Genomic DNA, 16,277 nt, shown 5'->3' on the forward strand with positions numbered 1-16,277 from the left:
GTCACATATTTTTAGCTTACATATGCATTTTATATGTAAAAATTTTAATGTACATTCATGGTGCTACCTACCAAATACGTGACAAACATGAGCTTAAGAGTAAATTTATAAAATAAACTATTTTAAATTTTAATCGTTTATTTATCAGGCAAAAACCAAATTACATTTAATATCCTAATGCACTATTTTCACTTTTAGAAATTACACTCTTATCACTTTCAATCTTATAATATACATCACTAGAATTTCTAAGCCTTCTATTTTACTCTTATCACCACCTAAGCAAAGACATAAATTTTTTTATTAATTTGATTAAAACAATTTTGAAAATACACACCCACATCAAGATAAAGGTCATAAAATCAAATTAAAGACTCTACTCCTCATCCTTTAATAAATCTTTTAGAAAGCAAATATTGGATTGTGAATCGCTCGAGATGTCGGGATCGAACTCCTGTTTAAATCAATCTTCTTTTATATGATGCATGACAAGTTTGTCTCATTATGTATTTAATCTTGTTAATTTTTTAAGGGTTTTTTTAGTGCGTGTGATAACAATTGAGTGGAGTTTTTAAAAGCTTCATTAACTCTTCCTTTCTTTTTAGTAGTGGATTGATAAATGTTGATATACTACATGAATGTAGGATTATATTAACAAAGATCTGTTAGGAATTGTCTCAAATTCCTAATTAGTATAGATTCATTTTTTGTAAAGAATATTATATAGAATATTTTTAGGTTGATATACTATTGTAATATTAGATTTTATTATAGAATAAGAAAGATTGTTGGAAATATCTCTATAAATATTATAGGTCATGAAGGGAAAAAGTTATGAGATGGAGATGGGTTTGTAGAGACTATACAAGGTGGATAGAGATGTGAGGAAGAACGGGAGGTACCCGGTGGAGCGAGAGGGCTCGTAGTAAGGTATGGATACAAGGAGTGGGAAAACATTGGATGTTTCGGGAACCCAATAGTTGTATCCGGTTCCGTCCTCTGTAATATTCTCTATTGTATGGTGGAATCATTCTATTTCATTCGTGGACGTAGGCATGGTTAGCCTAACCACGTTAAAACCTCGTGTGCCGTATGTGTGATTGTTTTATATTTGTATTCTTGAACTAACATCGTTGGCATCAAAGCTTTCATTGGCACAACAAGATCCACATTCTTAATTTGAAGGTTGTGTACAAGTTGTGCGAGAGAGTTGAACTTTGGGTTCTATTTTTGCACATGCTCTAAGAAAATTGAGCAGCTCTTTTTTACTCCCTCTTATCTTATTAACAAGTGGAAAGTCTACTGTTTTGCAGTCCCCAGACCAGTGGAAGAGGAGCCTGATGGAACTATTTGGGAAGGCCCCGCTTGCCCCCATGACCTCGGTTGGTGAACTGGTAGTCCCCTCTCCTTGTGGTTGCCCCCCTCGTTTGGGGCGACGAAGAACCATGTTAAAAATTAGTATATATATATATATTATTTTCTACTAGTGTGTATGCATGGTTTTGGTCAACACCAAACAACGCCATTTTATTCACTTACTTCACCGATTATTGCAATGCAGAGAAGCCTCGAAATCAAAGAAATGGCTACAACAAACCCATAAGCTGGTACTTCTAATAAACTCCTACAACATACCAAAGGGAAGAAATTATTATTATTATTATTATTTTTAAAAAAGGCCTCTCAAACATTGACAATGCTGCACTTCTTCCTGATCTCCCCTGCTCTGCCTGTGAGGACTCCTATGGCTCCCATCCTCTTCATGGACTGAGCGAACTCCGTGAAGAAATCAGCCGAGTCTTGCAACTCTAGAGCAATCTTTCTTGCACCCTTGTTGGTTAGAAGAGCTGCGTCAGACTGAAAGAGACCCTTGTTTTGCTTCAGGATAGCGAAGTAGTTGCTATCGAAGTTTCGGGAGCTTTGAGGGTCCATCTCTACCGCTGTCGTGTCGGAGAGGCTCCGGCATTTGGTCTTCAAGAAAGCAGCATAGGTTGAGTTGAGGGAAGGGTCTGCGTCTCCCTTTCCGGTGAAGTTGTAGAGTCTGTTGCTGAAGCCGTTGCAGTGGCCTACTCCAATGGTATGTGCACCTACAGTACAGTACAAACATTTTGTAGCTGGCCTTCACTTTCAATAAAAGAAAGCAATCTCACATGAGAAGATTATGGAAATGTGGTAGAAGAAAGTAATATCACATGGGAATAAATTATTAGCTTGAAGAGTGCTTTATAAGTATCTCGTAAGCCTAAAAGAACAACACTTGGACTTGGGCTCACATGCATACGTGTGGGACCAACTAAATGGGTGTGGACTTGGGCTTCACTTAAACCCACATGCCTTTGGACCAACTAAAAGCATCCAAACTCTCATTTCTAATGATTTGAAATATTACTATTACAAGAAAGTGATTATCGTATTTCGAAAGACAATTATTACTGAACTGTAACCACTTGAAAGATAAGAATAAAAAAAAATTGTTTTAAAGATATAAAGTCAAATTCTAAAAGATATTTAAGCTAATATAACAAATTTATCCAGACTCTTATTTTCCTATAAAAAAAAAATTAGACTAGTCTAATAATCGTAAACTCATTCTTTTGCATGTATTAGTTAAAATATTTCAAAATGAAATAAAGAATACATCATGATGAGTGTCGAAAAAAATACCATAAAAAAAAATCATATGAAATCTTAAAATGTGTATATATGCATATATACCTGATAGTACCACGAGGTCATGGACCGTGAGGCCTTTACTTGCAAAACTTTGCTTGAGGGAGCTGAAATTGAAGACAGGAGGGGGAATGTTGGCAAGAGCCTCCGAAGCAAGCGATACTTTGCCATCTCTTCTACCAGTAAGCACCTCCCACATCGGTTTTTTGAACTACAAGTAGTATATTCGAGCTCATATAATGCATGTGTTTAGCCATCATACTGCTTTGTAAGAAAGGTTTTTTTAATTAAGACTTCGTTTGATATTGATTTTAGAAATCGTCTTTAATATTTTTTAAATTAAAAAAATTATTTTCAAATGCTAAAATGAAAATAAAACATGTTTTTGAATCATTATCATACAAGCTTTAATCAACTTACTTGAAACGACACCGAATCCCTTGAAGCCAAAGCCAATATATCGGCACAAGACACAACTCCGGGGCATGTTTTCTCAAGCTGTGATTTTATATCATCGATGACATCGAAGCCTGCTAGTGATAGATTTGGGGCTGCATCCCTCTCTGCAGTACTATTTGCAGTTGAGTTTAACAAAACCGATCCATCACAGCCCTGCAATTTTTTGAATTATTTATAATTTACTTGAATAAGATCCGAATATCTTTAACCATGTTGGTATATGAAAGTTTTTTCTTTCTATTTGGTAGTCTCCTAAAAATGTTTAATAATATGCTATTATTTCTTTGATGAATATTGAAAAAAAAAATCAATTGGATTTACACGGAATAGTTTGAATATATTTTTTATTTTTTGTTTTAAATATGATAGTAGCTCTTATATAATAAAAGTACAAGAATTTTTAAAACATAGACGGTGTTTGATTTTTAGTTGAATAGAAAAAGTCAAAATATTTATTTATTTTTTATTTTTTCTATTAAGTTAAAAGTAATTTGTTGATATCAATCAATATAAGTAAAGTAAATTTGTTGGTTAATATTAATAAGTTTCTTTTAGCTTAATAGAAAAAGTAAAATATTTTGATTTTTTCTATTAAGTCTAAATATAAATATCATCTTACTATAAAAATATAATGATTTTTAAACTCTATTAAATGCTTTTTTTGAATTTATTTTAAAATTATTAATTCTTAATGGATATAAGATGAGTTTTTTTTTTAATTATTATTATTAAAATTACTATATAAAAGTTACTACTATGTTTTATTTTTTAAAAACAAAAAATAAGATTTATGGGGTATCTTGTAAAAAAAAATATAATTTTATCTTATATCTTTAAAATTAAGTTTAATTTTTAAAAAATTGACTTAATAAAAAAAATTTATACCTCAATTTTCTAAATATCTTTTTAAATCATTACTTTTTTTAATATAGATATGAAAAAAAAAATTTATACCTTTAAACATAGAAAATCATCTAAATAGACATTAAATAAGCAATGAATCAAAGAACTAACATACCCTAACGAAACAATCATGAAAGTGCATTCTTATGAGCTTTGCGGGCAAATTGGGATTACTTGAAACATGCCGCCACGTTACTTTCTGAACAATCTCTTCTGCGAGAGGACACGCACTCTTATAGTACTTCTTCCTTAGACTACCACCTTGGCACACTCCAAGAACACCGAGAACCACCATGGAAACCAACAAAGGAAGATTAGCCTTCATTTTTTCAATCCCCTAAACCAATTCCCACTTCCTTCTATCAAACCAATAGCAAGTTCCTCCTTTTGTACACATCCAAAGGAATCTTTTCGGAACCAAGACTTTCATTTAATAATAAGACATCCATGAAGATGCATGAATGCAATAATATTAATTATAAAAAATGTTTGTAATCCAAAATAGTACATAATTTTAATTAAATAAATATTAGGTAGCTCATAATAGACTTGTCACCAAATTTTCACTAGCAAAATTGGTATTATAATATATACATATATATATATATATATATAATGACTTTGGGAAGGGGATTTATCATATGATAATTCTATTTTTTTCGTCGGTCAAACGTATAATATAAGTAATGGTTCTCATGTGACAATATTCCCTCGTGACAGGACGAGTCCATTGACCTTTGTTGATTAAAACAAAGCCCCATTATTTGCATTAATTGCTCATATGTGTGAAAATATTTCAAGCAATTCCTTGTAATGAAAAATGAAAAATAGATTTGTGTTATGTTTAGAAGTCATTTAGAGAAGGTTAAAAGTGTTTTCTAATACTCAGAAATATATTTTTCAAAAAAAATTAGATTTTTCTATAACCTTTAAAAAATCATATTTGAAAATTTAGTGCTCGTTTATATATATGTTCTGATTTTTGTTTTTAAATATAATAATAATAATAATAATAATAATAATAATAATAATAATATAAAAAGAATTCTTATAGATTTATATTGAAAAGATAATAGTTTTAAAATTTGTTTGAAAATATTAGGCTATGTTTGGTTTTTAGAAAATTTGAAAGAAAATGTGAAGGATAGAAAATAGAGAGAAAAATTAGAAGAAAATAAAAAATAGATTTAAAGTCAATAAATTATTTTTATATGTTTTTTTTCAATTAATTTCACTTATTTTTCTCAGTTATATAAAGATTAAATAATTTTAAAATATTTAAATTTCTAACTAATTTTAATTATATTTGATTTTTTTTTCGGTAATTTTTTATAGCAAAGGCAAACATAAGAAAACCATTTTTTCAACATTTTTTTCCCTTAATACTTTATGAAAACCAAACATAATATTAATATATCAAATAAAAAAATTTACTACCTCAAAATTTAAAATTTTTTAAAATAATCTTGAAAACATGAGATAAATCTATATATATATTTTTTTTACAAAATATTCTACTTTTGTACGAATATTTTTTATTTTTAAAATAAAGAAAATAAGAAATGTATTCAATCCATTCAATTATTTGATAGATAATTCTTTTAAAAATCGATTTATTTGTTATATAATTAGTATTAAAACATTTTTTTTCTACAATTAAACATCAAATAATTCTTCTTAATTAAAAACATTTCTAATCGAAGTAGTGCTAATAAAAACAAATTATTACATATAAAAATATTTTATTCATAATAACTCTCAAATATATTCTTAATATAACTCTCAAACATTTTTTCAACTGCATTAAGTATGCTTTAAGTGATAATAGTCAAAGGAATCACCAAGCACATGGTTGTCATTGAGTATGCTTTTACTTAAAGGGAGGTTTTGATTAACAATTAATTTCACTGACCTAAAATAAGCACATGCCTTGCTTTTTATAAACCTAGTGACTATGAATTTCAACTGCATTTAAGGTGGGGCGAGCGTCAATGGGCCGCGAATCTTGGTTCGTGTCCACTGTGACAAGATTCTTCTAATTTAATGACCGACTTTTTATAATTAAATAAAAATTAGTTTTTTTTTTCATATTTTTTATTCTATTGAAAATGTAAATGAGGTTGAAAATAGTGTGAGAGAATAAGGGTTTAGGAATATTTTAAAGAATAATTAGAAAAAATAGTTTTAAACTGTTTTCAAAAACAAAATTTTGTTTAAAAACTCAAATGTGAAAAACAGTTTTTTTTTTTTTTTTTGTTTATTCTTGATGAAAATATAGGGCATTCATGCATAATACAAAATTTTTAAAATTTTCAGGCATATTTTTTAATTATTACTTAAAATAATATATAAAAAATGGCTAAAAAAATTAAAAACTTAAAATTTATTCTAAAACATTAGTTTGTTCTTAGAACAAATTCTCTCTTTTAAAAGTTTATCAAAATATATATATATTTAATTAAAAAACTATTTTTATAGCAATTCAAAAGAGAACCTAAGGCCTTATTTAATAACTGTTTTTTAAAACAGTTTTGAAAAATAACTTTTAAAAATAGTTTATGAAAATTGTTCTATAATATTTTGTAAAACAAAAGTATGTTTAAAAACTTGAAATGCTTTTAATTTATTTTTAATATTTTTAAATATATTTTAAAAATAATTTTGATATCTACAACTTTATTTTTAATCATTATATATATCTGTATAATTATTTTTTAAAATAACTCTCAAAAAACAAATAAAACCAACTGAAAATAACTAAAAAATGTTCCTTAAAAAATACCTTGTTTTTTGTTTTTGAGAACAAAAAATAGAAAACAATTTCTAGTTAGCGTATGTGTTTTCTAGTTTTTTTTTGTTCTAAAAAATAAAAAATTATTCTCGAAAATAGTTGCGAAATAAGTCCTAATATTTTAAACTTTTTTTTTTCTCTTTTTCTTGTAAATCTCTTTGTAATTAGGTACGGGCCATGAAAGGTACGTGGAAAGAATAGTAATCTTATATACAAACAATCTCCCTTTTCTTTCTGTATTCTAATGCTCATGGAAGCAAATAACAGGACAAGGAAATGAAACAATAACTTTTTTTCACCTTGAAAGGTAAACTTCCCCATATGTGTCGTAGGGTTAGGAGCGGTATAATTGGTCCTTGCTTTGGTTCTTCCTTTTTCTCTGGTTGAGTACATTTCTTCCATGTAGTGAATTCTAGAATAGTGCAATCTTGATATAACCTTTGACGCTGTAAAAGTCTTAGGATGTATCAATCTTAACATGAAGACCATGTGTTAAATCGATATCAAAGATGGGAAATTATGTTGTCATTCATGGATGGTAATTGCCATCGTGGTGAGTTAAATCATAATAAACACCTACAATAGTCATGATTAAGGGCCTATTTGACTTGGTTGCACCCGGTAAGTGTCAATCATTTGTACATTGATTCGAACTTGATTCAAGTAAATTAAGATTTGGTCCAATATTGACCCATATGATCAGGTTTAAACATCTTTTAAGACATAACAACATAATTAAAACATGATCAACCATAACCAAATGAGAATAAAGATCAAAGTAATGAAAAAAAATCTTATACGTAAATATTGAAGAAAAATAAGCAAAAAATGATGTAAAATAAATTCTAAAACTAATGAGTAGGGATGACATTGAGGTGGGTTTTTTTTGGGTATTTGTCTCATTATGCCACCTCTAATGAAGGGTTTGAGATAAAAATAAATGAGTTTAGAACGACTTTATAAAATTTGTAAAAAATCAGGATGAGTTTAGGTATAACTTTGTCGCCCACTGTCTCGCCCCATCCCTTATATACAATTTTAAATAAAAAATTATTTTACTTTGGTTTTTTTTTTTTTTAATTTTTTTTCAACTAAACCAAAATGACCATTTCAAACCTCTTCTATTACCATCCCTATTAATGAGCAACTAATGGAAGAAACTAGTATCTATCAACTTATTTCAATGAATTTCATTTCTTTAACTTCCAACTCTTAATTAAGAAGGAAAATATTGGTCATATCATTACTTTTACCATAAATTCACCATTTTACTAATGACCCCCACCAATTAGATACTAATAAAATTTTAAACTATTTTTCATTATTTTCAATAGTCATTTACAAATAATAAAAAGAATGATAAAAACGATGGTATACATAACATCATCCATTTAAGAAATAGATAATACTACCAAGAAGCAAGAAAAGTTTACTTAAGCAACTTTTCTTATCAACCATTGAAAAATATAACAAAAATTATTATCTAATACAAGCAATGGGATAAAGATACGAAATAATGAGACAAAACTTGGTGTAAAATAATAAGACCTAAATATACATATAATGTAATCTAATTGATCACGCTTATCAAATGATAGAGGTGTCTAATGGGTCAGGCCGCCCACCTTGGCTTGTGGCCTGATACGACCTAATTTATAGGGTGGGTCGACACAACCCAAAGGAACGGGTCGTGCTAGGCGTAAGGAGATGACCTATCGTGGCATCGTGTCAACCCATTGTGTTAGCCCATTTTGATAAAAATAAAAATAAAAATTCCAATATGATTTTTTTTACTATTTCTAAAAACAAAAGATTAATATTTCTATAGACTTTACAATTACAAACTCAATAAATATAAATATAAAAAATAAAAAATATAATTATCAGAGATATTTAAAGTAACAAAAAGAAATTTCACCTAATAAAAAAAAATTAAGGCAAAATGGCTTAAAAAATCAAATTAGAAATTTTAACCAAATGAGTGGTCCATGGGTCGTGGGCCACCGGCACGGCCCATTGGCATGGCACGATTGGCTCGCAGGCTTATGGGCTGTGTCAGGTCACCTATTTGGTTTGCATGGCCCGCCAACCCGACACAAATTTTTAGTGGGCCGTGCCAGCTGGCACATTACCCCGTAATGGCGGGCGCCACCTGACAACCCACACCGAGTCAATACTATGTAACCCAATCCAAATAAATGAGTCAATGCTATGGGAAAATGAGATAGTGGACTGGGCTGAGAAACGCGGGCCTAAGGAGACAGAAACAGTTCGTGCTCATTTCAAGTTTTGAGCCGCCTTGGCCCTTGGGTCGTTATCAGTTACCAGTTACCACCATCTTCATTTCTCCACAAAATTTTCGAATTTCTTTTACATAAAAGCCATCATCACATTCACACCTACTTCCAATTTAACAATAATTATAAAAAAAAAAAACCAATAATAAATTACTTAAAAAATGGGATAATTGGGTTTTGTACCCAATTGACCAAAAAATTAAGATTTAGCCTATAAAAATTGTATAATTGAGGGGAATGGTATAAAATATGAAGAAATCATATACCCTTCAAAACTAGTTTGAGTATTTTTTACTGACAAACTTTTTTATCTTGTTTTTTTAATGATTATTCTGAAAATTTATTATTTTTATAAAAATTATTTAAAAAAATATATATGCTAAAAATATATCATTTAAAAAAAATAAAATTGACATATTTTTAATTATTTTTTAAATACATAATTTTAAATATATATATTTTTCAATATGTTTGATTTTTAAATAATAATAATAATAATTTATTTTTATTTTTTTGGAAAATGGTGTATTTTTTTTTAAATCACTAAATTAAATTAAATTTTATTGAGATTTGTAAAAGGAATAAAATTTAAATGATTGTTTTTCTATTTTTTTTTCATAATCAATAAAGATCATTTTTGGAAAGATAAAAAATTCATATCATTCTTCTTAATTTTCACACTTCCTCTAGGTGTTGGACTTAAATGGTGAATTTATATAAATCAAAACTTAATTTTTGAATCCAATTATATTCAAAACACAATTGTCCCTTAAAACATTTGACAAATTAGTGAAATTTTCAGACGGATAAACCCGTTAAATGATTTGAACCCATATAATAAAAACAGAATTTTTGGGGACTTAATTTTAATTTTCAAATCATTCATTTTTTTTTTAATTTTTTGTTTTTATTAATCAAATATTATCACCCACTCTAGATTTTCAAAGCCACGGTGAAAAGATTAAAAAAAAAAGCAGCTAGAAATATCCTGGTGACATCATTTTCGATTTAATTTATTTTGAAAGTTAGTAAAGAAAAATGACAAAGCATTTATAATAATTTGTCCATAATATGCTTTAATTCTCAGAGAATAAAACCAAAAATAAAAATAAATAAAATAAAATAAGAGAAAGCAAAATAATAAATGGGAAAGAAAAAGGTCAGGAGGAGATGTAACGATCAAATTAAGATGGGAGAGAGCATTCGAAATTCGAATAGCGACTTTTTTTGGAGGGAAGGGTGTGGCCAGGTGGGACCCACCCACACAGCCTCCACTCAATCAGATTTCGCCACGTGCCCCGTGAAAAACCAAAATACCAGATGATTGTGGGCCCATCTTAGATTTAATCCGTTCCGCTCCTCGTCTCGGTTTCCTACACTCGGCTTTTGGCTTCGCTTGTCTCCCTCCTAAATTACCAAATTCCCCTTCTCTCCTTCAAAATTTACATCTATCTAATTTATAGGATTTTGCTTTTTATTTATTTATTTATTTTGCCTTGGAATTTCGAAAATCCATTACTTGTTCAATTATTTTCATCAAATACCTTTTTATATAAAAAATAATAATTTTTTTAGAATTATTAAATACAAATATTTAAAATTTACTTAATTATTAAAAAAAAAAGGTATTTAAAATGTCAACATGTGTGACAAGTCAAAAAAGGGGTAGAAGAGAGAAAGTGAAAAGTGGAAGCATTTTCACCAAGAATGTACTTGAAGAATCAAGAATCCAATGCATGTGAATGGAATTTAGCCTCAAAACAAACAACAAAAAGGCAATAATTCTCATGATATTATCGAAAATACCACCACTGACCTTCTGCACTCAAATCAAAAGACACCCATTTAAAAAATAAAAAAAAAAGTGTGATCAGGGGCCAGGTTCTAGAGACGAGACAATTTTTTTTGGAAAAGAAAAACAAAATGCTTTCACTTTATCCACCACCTCTCAATTAGGGTCCTCTTATTATCATTGAAAATATCAAATTTGTCCTCATGGGTGGGCCCATTCACCAACGGTCGTCTTCACAAATTCAAATTTGCATCTTTTTTATGGGATCTTTTGGAAACTGACATTCTGAATTTCACTGGCATTTGGGTCTCATTTCATGTTAGTTCTTGGTGGGGTTGGTGAATTTTTCATGTTCGTGTCATTTGGTGTAAGACTTCCCATTAGAGATAATTATTGAATTTTAAAAAACCACTCATGAAAGAATATTTGTCAAGCCATTATGATTTATCATATCATTACCAATCAAAGATAAAAAAGAAAATTAGAAATGAAAAAAAAAATGAAATTTGCCATACCATTGATAACAAAGAATTGAAATATTGTAAGTTTTTTCAAATCTTACTCATTTTATGTTATATGCTCATCATTACATGTTCGTATCAATTTTTAACATTTTCAATAATTAGATTTTCGTATTAATTAGGGTTTGAACTTTGTCTTCAAACTTGGATTGGTTAAATAACGGGTTAAAGATTGACCTGACTTTGAATGAAATAGTCTATCACATTGAGCTTAGGTCAAAACCCTGGTTGTTTTTTAAAAAATGAATAAGAATTTGAGGGCTAATTTTTTCATTAAGATGAAATATTCCCTACTCTAATTATTCAAAATAGATAATAAAATGAATAATTTAGAACATAGGGGAATTTGAATCACTTCTCGTGAATATGTAAAGAATATTTTGTTACCATTCGACTATACACATACATTTTGTTCAATTTTTGTCTCACATAAAATTAATAACTAAATTTACCATCTCAAACCATTTCTATAGCTTTGCCACACCAACTATTATGAAAAACTAACTCCTTTATATAAAAATATAATAAGATTGATATTTAAATTATGTCAATGAGGAAAAAGTGATTAATTGGAATGGTTTAGTAGGAAGCCAATAGCTTAGACTTCTATAACAAGAGTTCAAAATTTTGTGTCATTTGACATTATTAGAAGCATATTGAAATGGTCTAATTTCAACAAATATATATATATATATATATATGAAAAATTCTTTAATTTATTTAGGTATATAAAGACAAATCATTTGCATCAACTTTCATGTAATAAAAGCTAATCTATGATCCTAAGTGGGACATTTGAAATAAATCAATTGTAACCAATTTTGAGTTGATGTCAAGTCAATGCTTGTACTTCCAAAAAGAGTAAATGTAACATCAAAAAAATTAACCCATTGAAATCTAAATGAAGAGTAATAACTTTTCTTTATTTATTTATTTATTTATTATTTTTAAATTCAATTCTTCAATCTTTTAATTGGGAAACGAGGGATATATTAAATCATAAATGTGATATAAGGGGGTATGTGTACGGACACTGAGGCATGGTTGATATTTTGAGTGATGGGGAGGGTAGATTCGGAATTGTGAAGATAATTTGAAACGAGTGGCCGTTGGAAGCGGAGAGATTCGAAGATTGTGATTTAAGGCTCTTTCAGTGCCATTCTCGCACACAAGACTGGTAGAGAGAGACTGAGCGGGTGTTTTCTAGAGAGAGAAAGATGACCGGAGTGGTGATGGCGACCAAGGGTGGTGGTTGCGGTGGAGGTGGTGGGGGTGGATGTGGGGGTGGGAAGGGGACGAAAGGGGCTGAGGAGCAGAACCAGCTGTCTGTCATGGCGTTTCTATTGACAGCTTTGCGGAAATCTATGGTTGCATGCAGGGTTGATCGCAGCGACGATGTGATATCGGCCGTGCAGCAAATGGAAATCGGGTGGCCCACCAATGTTCGCCATATCACCCATGTGACCTTCGATCGGTTCAATGGGTTTCTGGGTCTTCCGTCGGAGTTCGAGGTGGAGGTGCCGGGACGAGTCCCCAGTGCCAGGTACCAGTTCTCTTGATTTTTGTGTCGTGGGTGCTCTTAATTTTTGTAGATTTTACCTGGGTTTTGATTAAAATAGTTTGCAAAGGCTGGGTTTTTGTGGGGTTTAGATCTGGGACTGTTTGGTTGCTGAGAAAACTAGGGAAAGAATTTGTTGTTTTTGAAAAGTCGACTAGTTCAGTTACTTTAGTTCAGCTTATAGTGGAGGTTGTAGTTTTGTTTTACAGCGACTTGGGATAAAGGAAAAAACCGAGGGTCAAATTTTCAGTTTATTTCCTTTTTCTACACTTTCTCGGCAACCAAATGGGCCGAAAAAGAGAATTTGGTTGCTATACGCGAGAGAGAGCTTCATACCAGCTCAGCTTTAGCTAAACAAGTTGTCTGTCACACCATCTTTTGAAATGGAATACATCATTGTGTGCTATAGGTGATGCTGTTTCTACACTAAAATTTCACGGAGTAGATCTTCATCAAATATAGGTGAATTCTAATCCCTAAGCGAAAGAAATTTTGGAGAAGAAAATAAAACCACATTTTGAGTTTTGTAATGATGTTTTTGGGCGTTTTTATAAAGTGCTAGACAGGGAAAAATTGTTGTTATCTGAAAGCCTAACCCTTCATCTTGGAGAAAATGGAGGAAACTGAAAGAAAATAAATTCATGCTCTTCTAAATCGAAGAACAATTTGTAACCACAGAAATGTTGGTTATGTATATGATAGATTATGTGTTCTCTTCTATTTTGTTTGTGAAAACTGAAAAGTGAGCTTTCAAAACCTTTTGTAAAAATAGATTCTACTGAATTCCACTTTATTCCTATCTCTCCTTTGGATTCAATTTTCTGAATTTTGGTTGAGATACCAACTTTTGTGTTTATGTAATTTTGTAGTGCAAGTGTGTTTGGCGTCTCTGCGGAATCAATGCAATGTTCTTATGATTCAAAAGGAAATAGCGTCCCCACTATTCTCTTGCTAATGCAGGAGAGGTTATATTCTCAAGAAGGGTTAAAGGTATGAACTTTTAGGCTACAGTAGTATATCAGAAAGATGTGATGGGAAAGGAGAAGAAAATTTCTAAAAATTTGGTTGCTTTATCAGGCTATTTCAGCAATTTTCTTACTGACTTTTTTGAGTGGTTTTGTAGGCAGAAGGGATTTTTCGGATAAACCCGGAGAATAGCCAAGAAGAGATTGTGAGGGACCAGCTGAACAGGGGCATTGTGCCCACTGATATTGATGTTCACTGTTTGGCCGGCCTTATAAAAGCCTGGTTCAGAGAGCTTCCTTCAGGTATCCTTGATGGTCTTTCTCCTGAGCAAGTTCTTCAATGTAGCACGGAAGAAGAATCAGTTGAGCTCATAAAGCAGTTACGTCCGACTGAGGCCGCTTTGCTCAGCTGGGCTATTGATCTTATGGCTGATGTTGTTGAGGAGGAGGAGTTCAACAAAATGAATGCGAGAAATATTGCAATGGTTTTTGCTCCAAATATGACTCAGGTTGATATTAAATCTTGAAAATTTCTTGTTTTAGCTAATGCTTTGGTCCATGGATTTCAATAAATAGAACTCCTTTTTTGTTTGATTTCACCAGATGTCTGATCCATTGACCGCTCTGATGCATGCTGTTCAAGTGATGAACTTGCTAAAGACCCTGATCACAAAAACACTAAGGGAACGGGAAGAAAGCCCGGCAGGAGGGTATTCGCCCTTATCTTCTCATTCTTCTGATGGGCAAACTGATGAAGAATTTGACAGTCAGCAAGAGATGGATACGAGCTGCGAATTGAGAAGGCCAACTTCAGATTATGATGATGATCATGCCCATTACAGCCACAGCAGTGAACACGAAGATGAAGATGATGATGAAGTCCAGTCACCAAGCATGATGCAAGAATGCTTCTTAAGGCAATTGGATGAGAATGAAAAAGTCACAGAGATTTTCCCAGAAGAAACCGCTAGAGATTCGCAGGGAGAGCATGGAATTCCTACAAACTGTGTCTTGAATGTGGAGTCTGGTGCTTCATTTACTGACAGCAAAAATGGGAGTTCTGGCTTGAGTACCAGTGATGGAGAAGAAGACTCGGGAGAAAGTTCTATTGTTGTTGAACAAAAGGCCAATAAAAACAGCCCATCAAAAGGATATGAAGATACAGATGATGTAGAAATGGTCGACAAATTGGTTGAGTCTACTGATGATGTGAAGATGGTTGACAAACTGCTCGCATCCAATTAATCTGTTTTGACTGTGGTTTCTTTAGCATCATAGCATTGGGAAAAAGCTTCATTAGCAGATTTTGGTTTTCTCTCCACAGTCATGGGGTTGGTTCTGTAAATTACTGATACTGTGTTTTGTTGTGTCTGTCAAATGGGCCAGGAGTGATTTGCTTGTGGCTGATTGTGATAGTCAGGGTTCAGCTAGGGGCTGAACTTGTGCTTGTTGTTCTGCATGTTTTCAGAGAAGAGTTTCTAACTCTGACCATTTAGGTTGAAATGAAAAGTCTAGTCCCATGGTTGGGAATAGTGATAGGTTCAGCTTTAGGTTAAAAAATTGTTCTTTGTTTGTATGTTTGTATGCTGGATTTGTAGAACAAGGTTCAAAACTGGTTCACTTCATGTTGTATTAATACTTCTACATGATGAATTTGTGCTTCTCCTGCATGAATCCCAATGGCTCAAGAAGGTTTTATCAAGTAATTTTCTGCATTTTCAGACTTTTCTTCTCCCTGACTGAGCTGTTCTCTCTTCTCTATCTCACTTTTTTCATAAATCTCTGCATAATGTCTCGTTAGGATCTGAATTGCATCTTTCCATTTCATGTTTCAGTTTTCTTATCCTTTCCTTAGTCCCTTAGAGCAGCCCCCCTCTATAACTAAAATGGGAATTCATTAATGATCAGTAATGAAAAATATAATAAATAATATCAATATTTAATACATTTAAAAAATTAAAAATTTATATTATAAAATTCTAATGTATATATGTATATTAGAATTGATGGAAAATAAGGTTTCTGGCGTACCTTTTAAAATGTCCAAAAATCTCCCGAGTCGTGAATAAAATGTTTTCAAAAACCATCTTTTAATTTTTTTTTCACTTATTTTTAAAAAATAATGGTACAAATATATAAAATGATTAAAAATATAATATTAGACATAAGAATTATTTTTAACATATATTTAAAAATATTAAAAACATATTTAATACATTTTAATTTCCAAACAAATTTTTATTTACAAAACATCATATCTCAAAAACTGTTTTTCAAAACAATTTTGAAAAACAGTTACAAGATTCTAATTGAGCATTCTT

At 30.8% G+C, this 16,277-nt stretch overlaps 2 protein-coding genes across 2 annotated transcripts; one reads left to right on the top strand and one right to left on the bottom strand.

Annotated features, from left to right (window-relative positions):
- Positions 1 to 1,683: 1,683 nt before the first annotated feature.
- On the bottom strand, positions 1,684 to 4,393 carry LOC100247634 (peroxidase 3). Its single transcript, XM_002270567.3, has 4 exons — positions 4,148 to 4,393; positions 3,091 to 3,282; positions 2,716 to 2,881; positions 1,684 to 2,087 (listed from the first exon to the last, which is right to left on the bottom strand). The coding sequence occupies exons 1-4, from the start codon at positions 4,355 to 4,357 to the stop codon at positions 1,684 to 1,686; spliced, it is 972 nt and encodes a 323-aa protein (XP_002270603.1). The 5' UTR covers positions 4,358 to 4,393.
- Positions 4,394 to 12,617: 8,224 nt separating this feature from the next.
- On the top strand, positions 12,618 to 15,677 carry LOC100252743 (rho GTPase-activating protein 2). Its single transcript, XM_002270530.5, has 4 exons — positions 12,618 to 12,976; positions 13,861 to 13,981; positions 14,115 to 14,465; positions 14,560 to 15,677. The coding sequence occupies exons 1-4, from the start codon at positions 12,651 to 12,653 to the stop codon at positions 15,199 to 15,201; spliced, it is 1,440 nt and encodes a 479-aa protein (XP_002270566.1). The 5' UTR covers positions 12,618 to 12,650; the 3' UTR covers positions 15,202 to 15,677.
- Positions 15,678 to 16,277: the final 600 nt, after the last annotated feature.

The sequence above is a fragment of the Vitis vinifera genome, chromosome 7 (assembly GCF_030704535.1).
Source record: "Vitis vinifera cultivar Pinot Noir 40024 chromosome 7, ASM3070453v1".
In the NCBI taxonomy this organism is placed as follows: Eukaryota; Viridiplantae; Streptophyta; class Magnoliopsida; order Vitales; family Vitaceae; genus Vitis; species Vitis vinifera.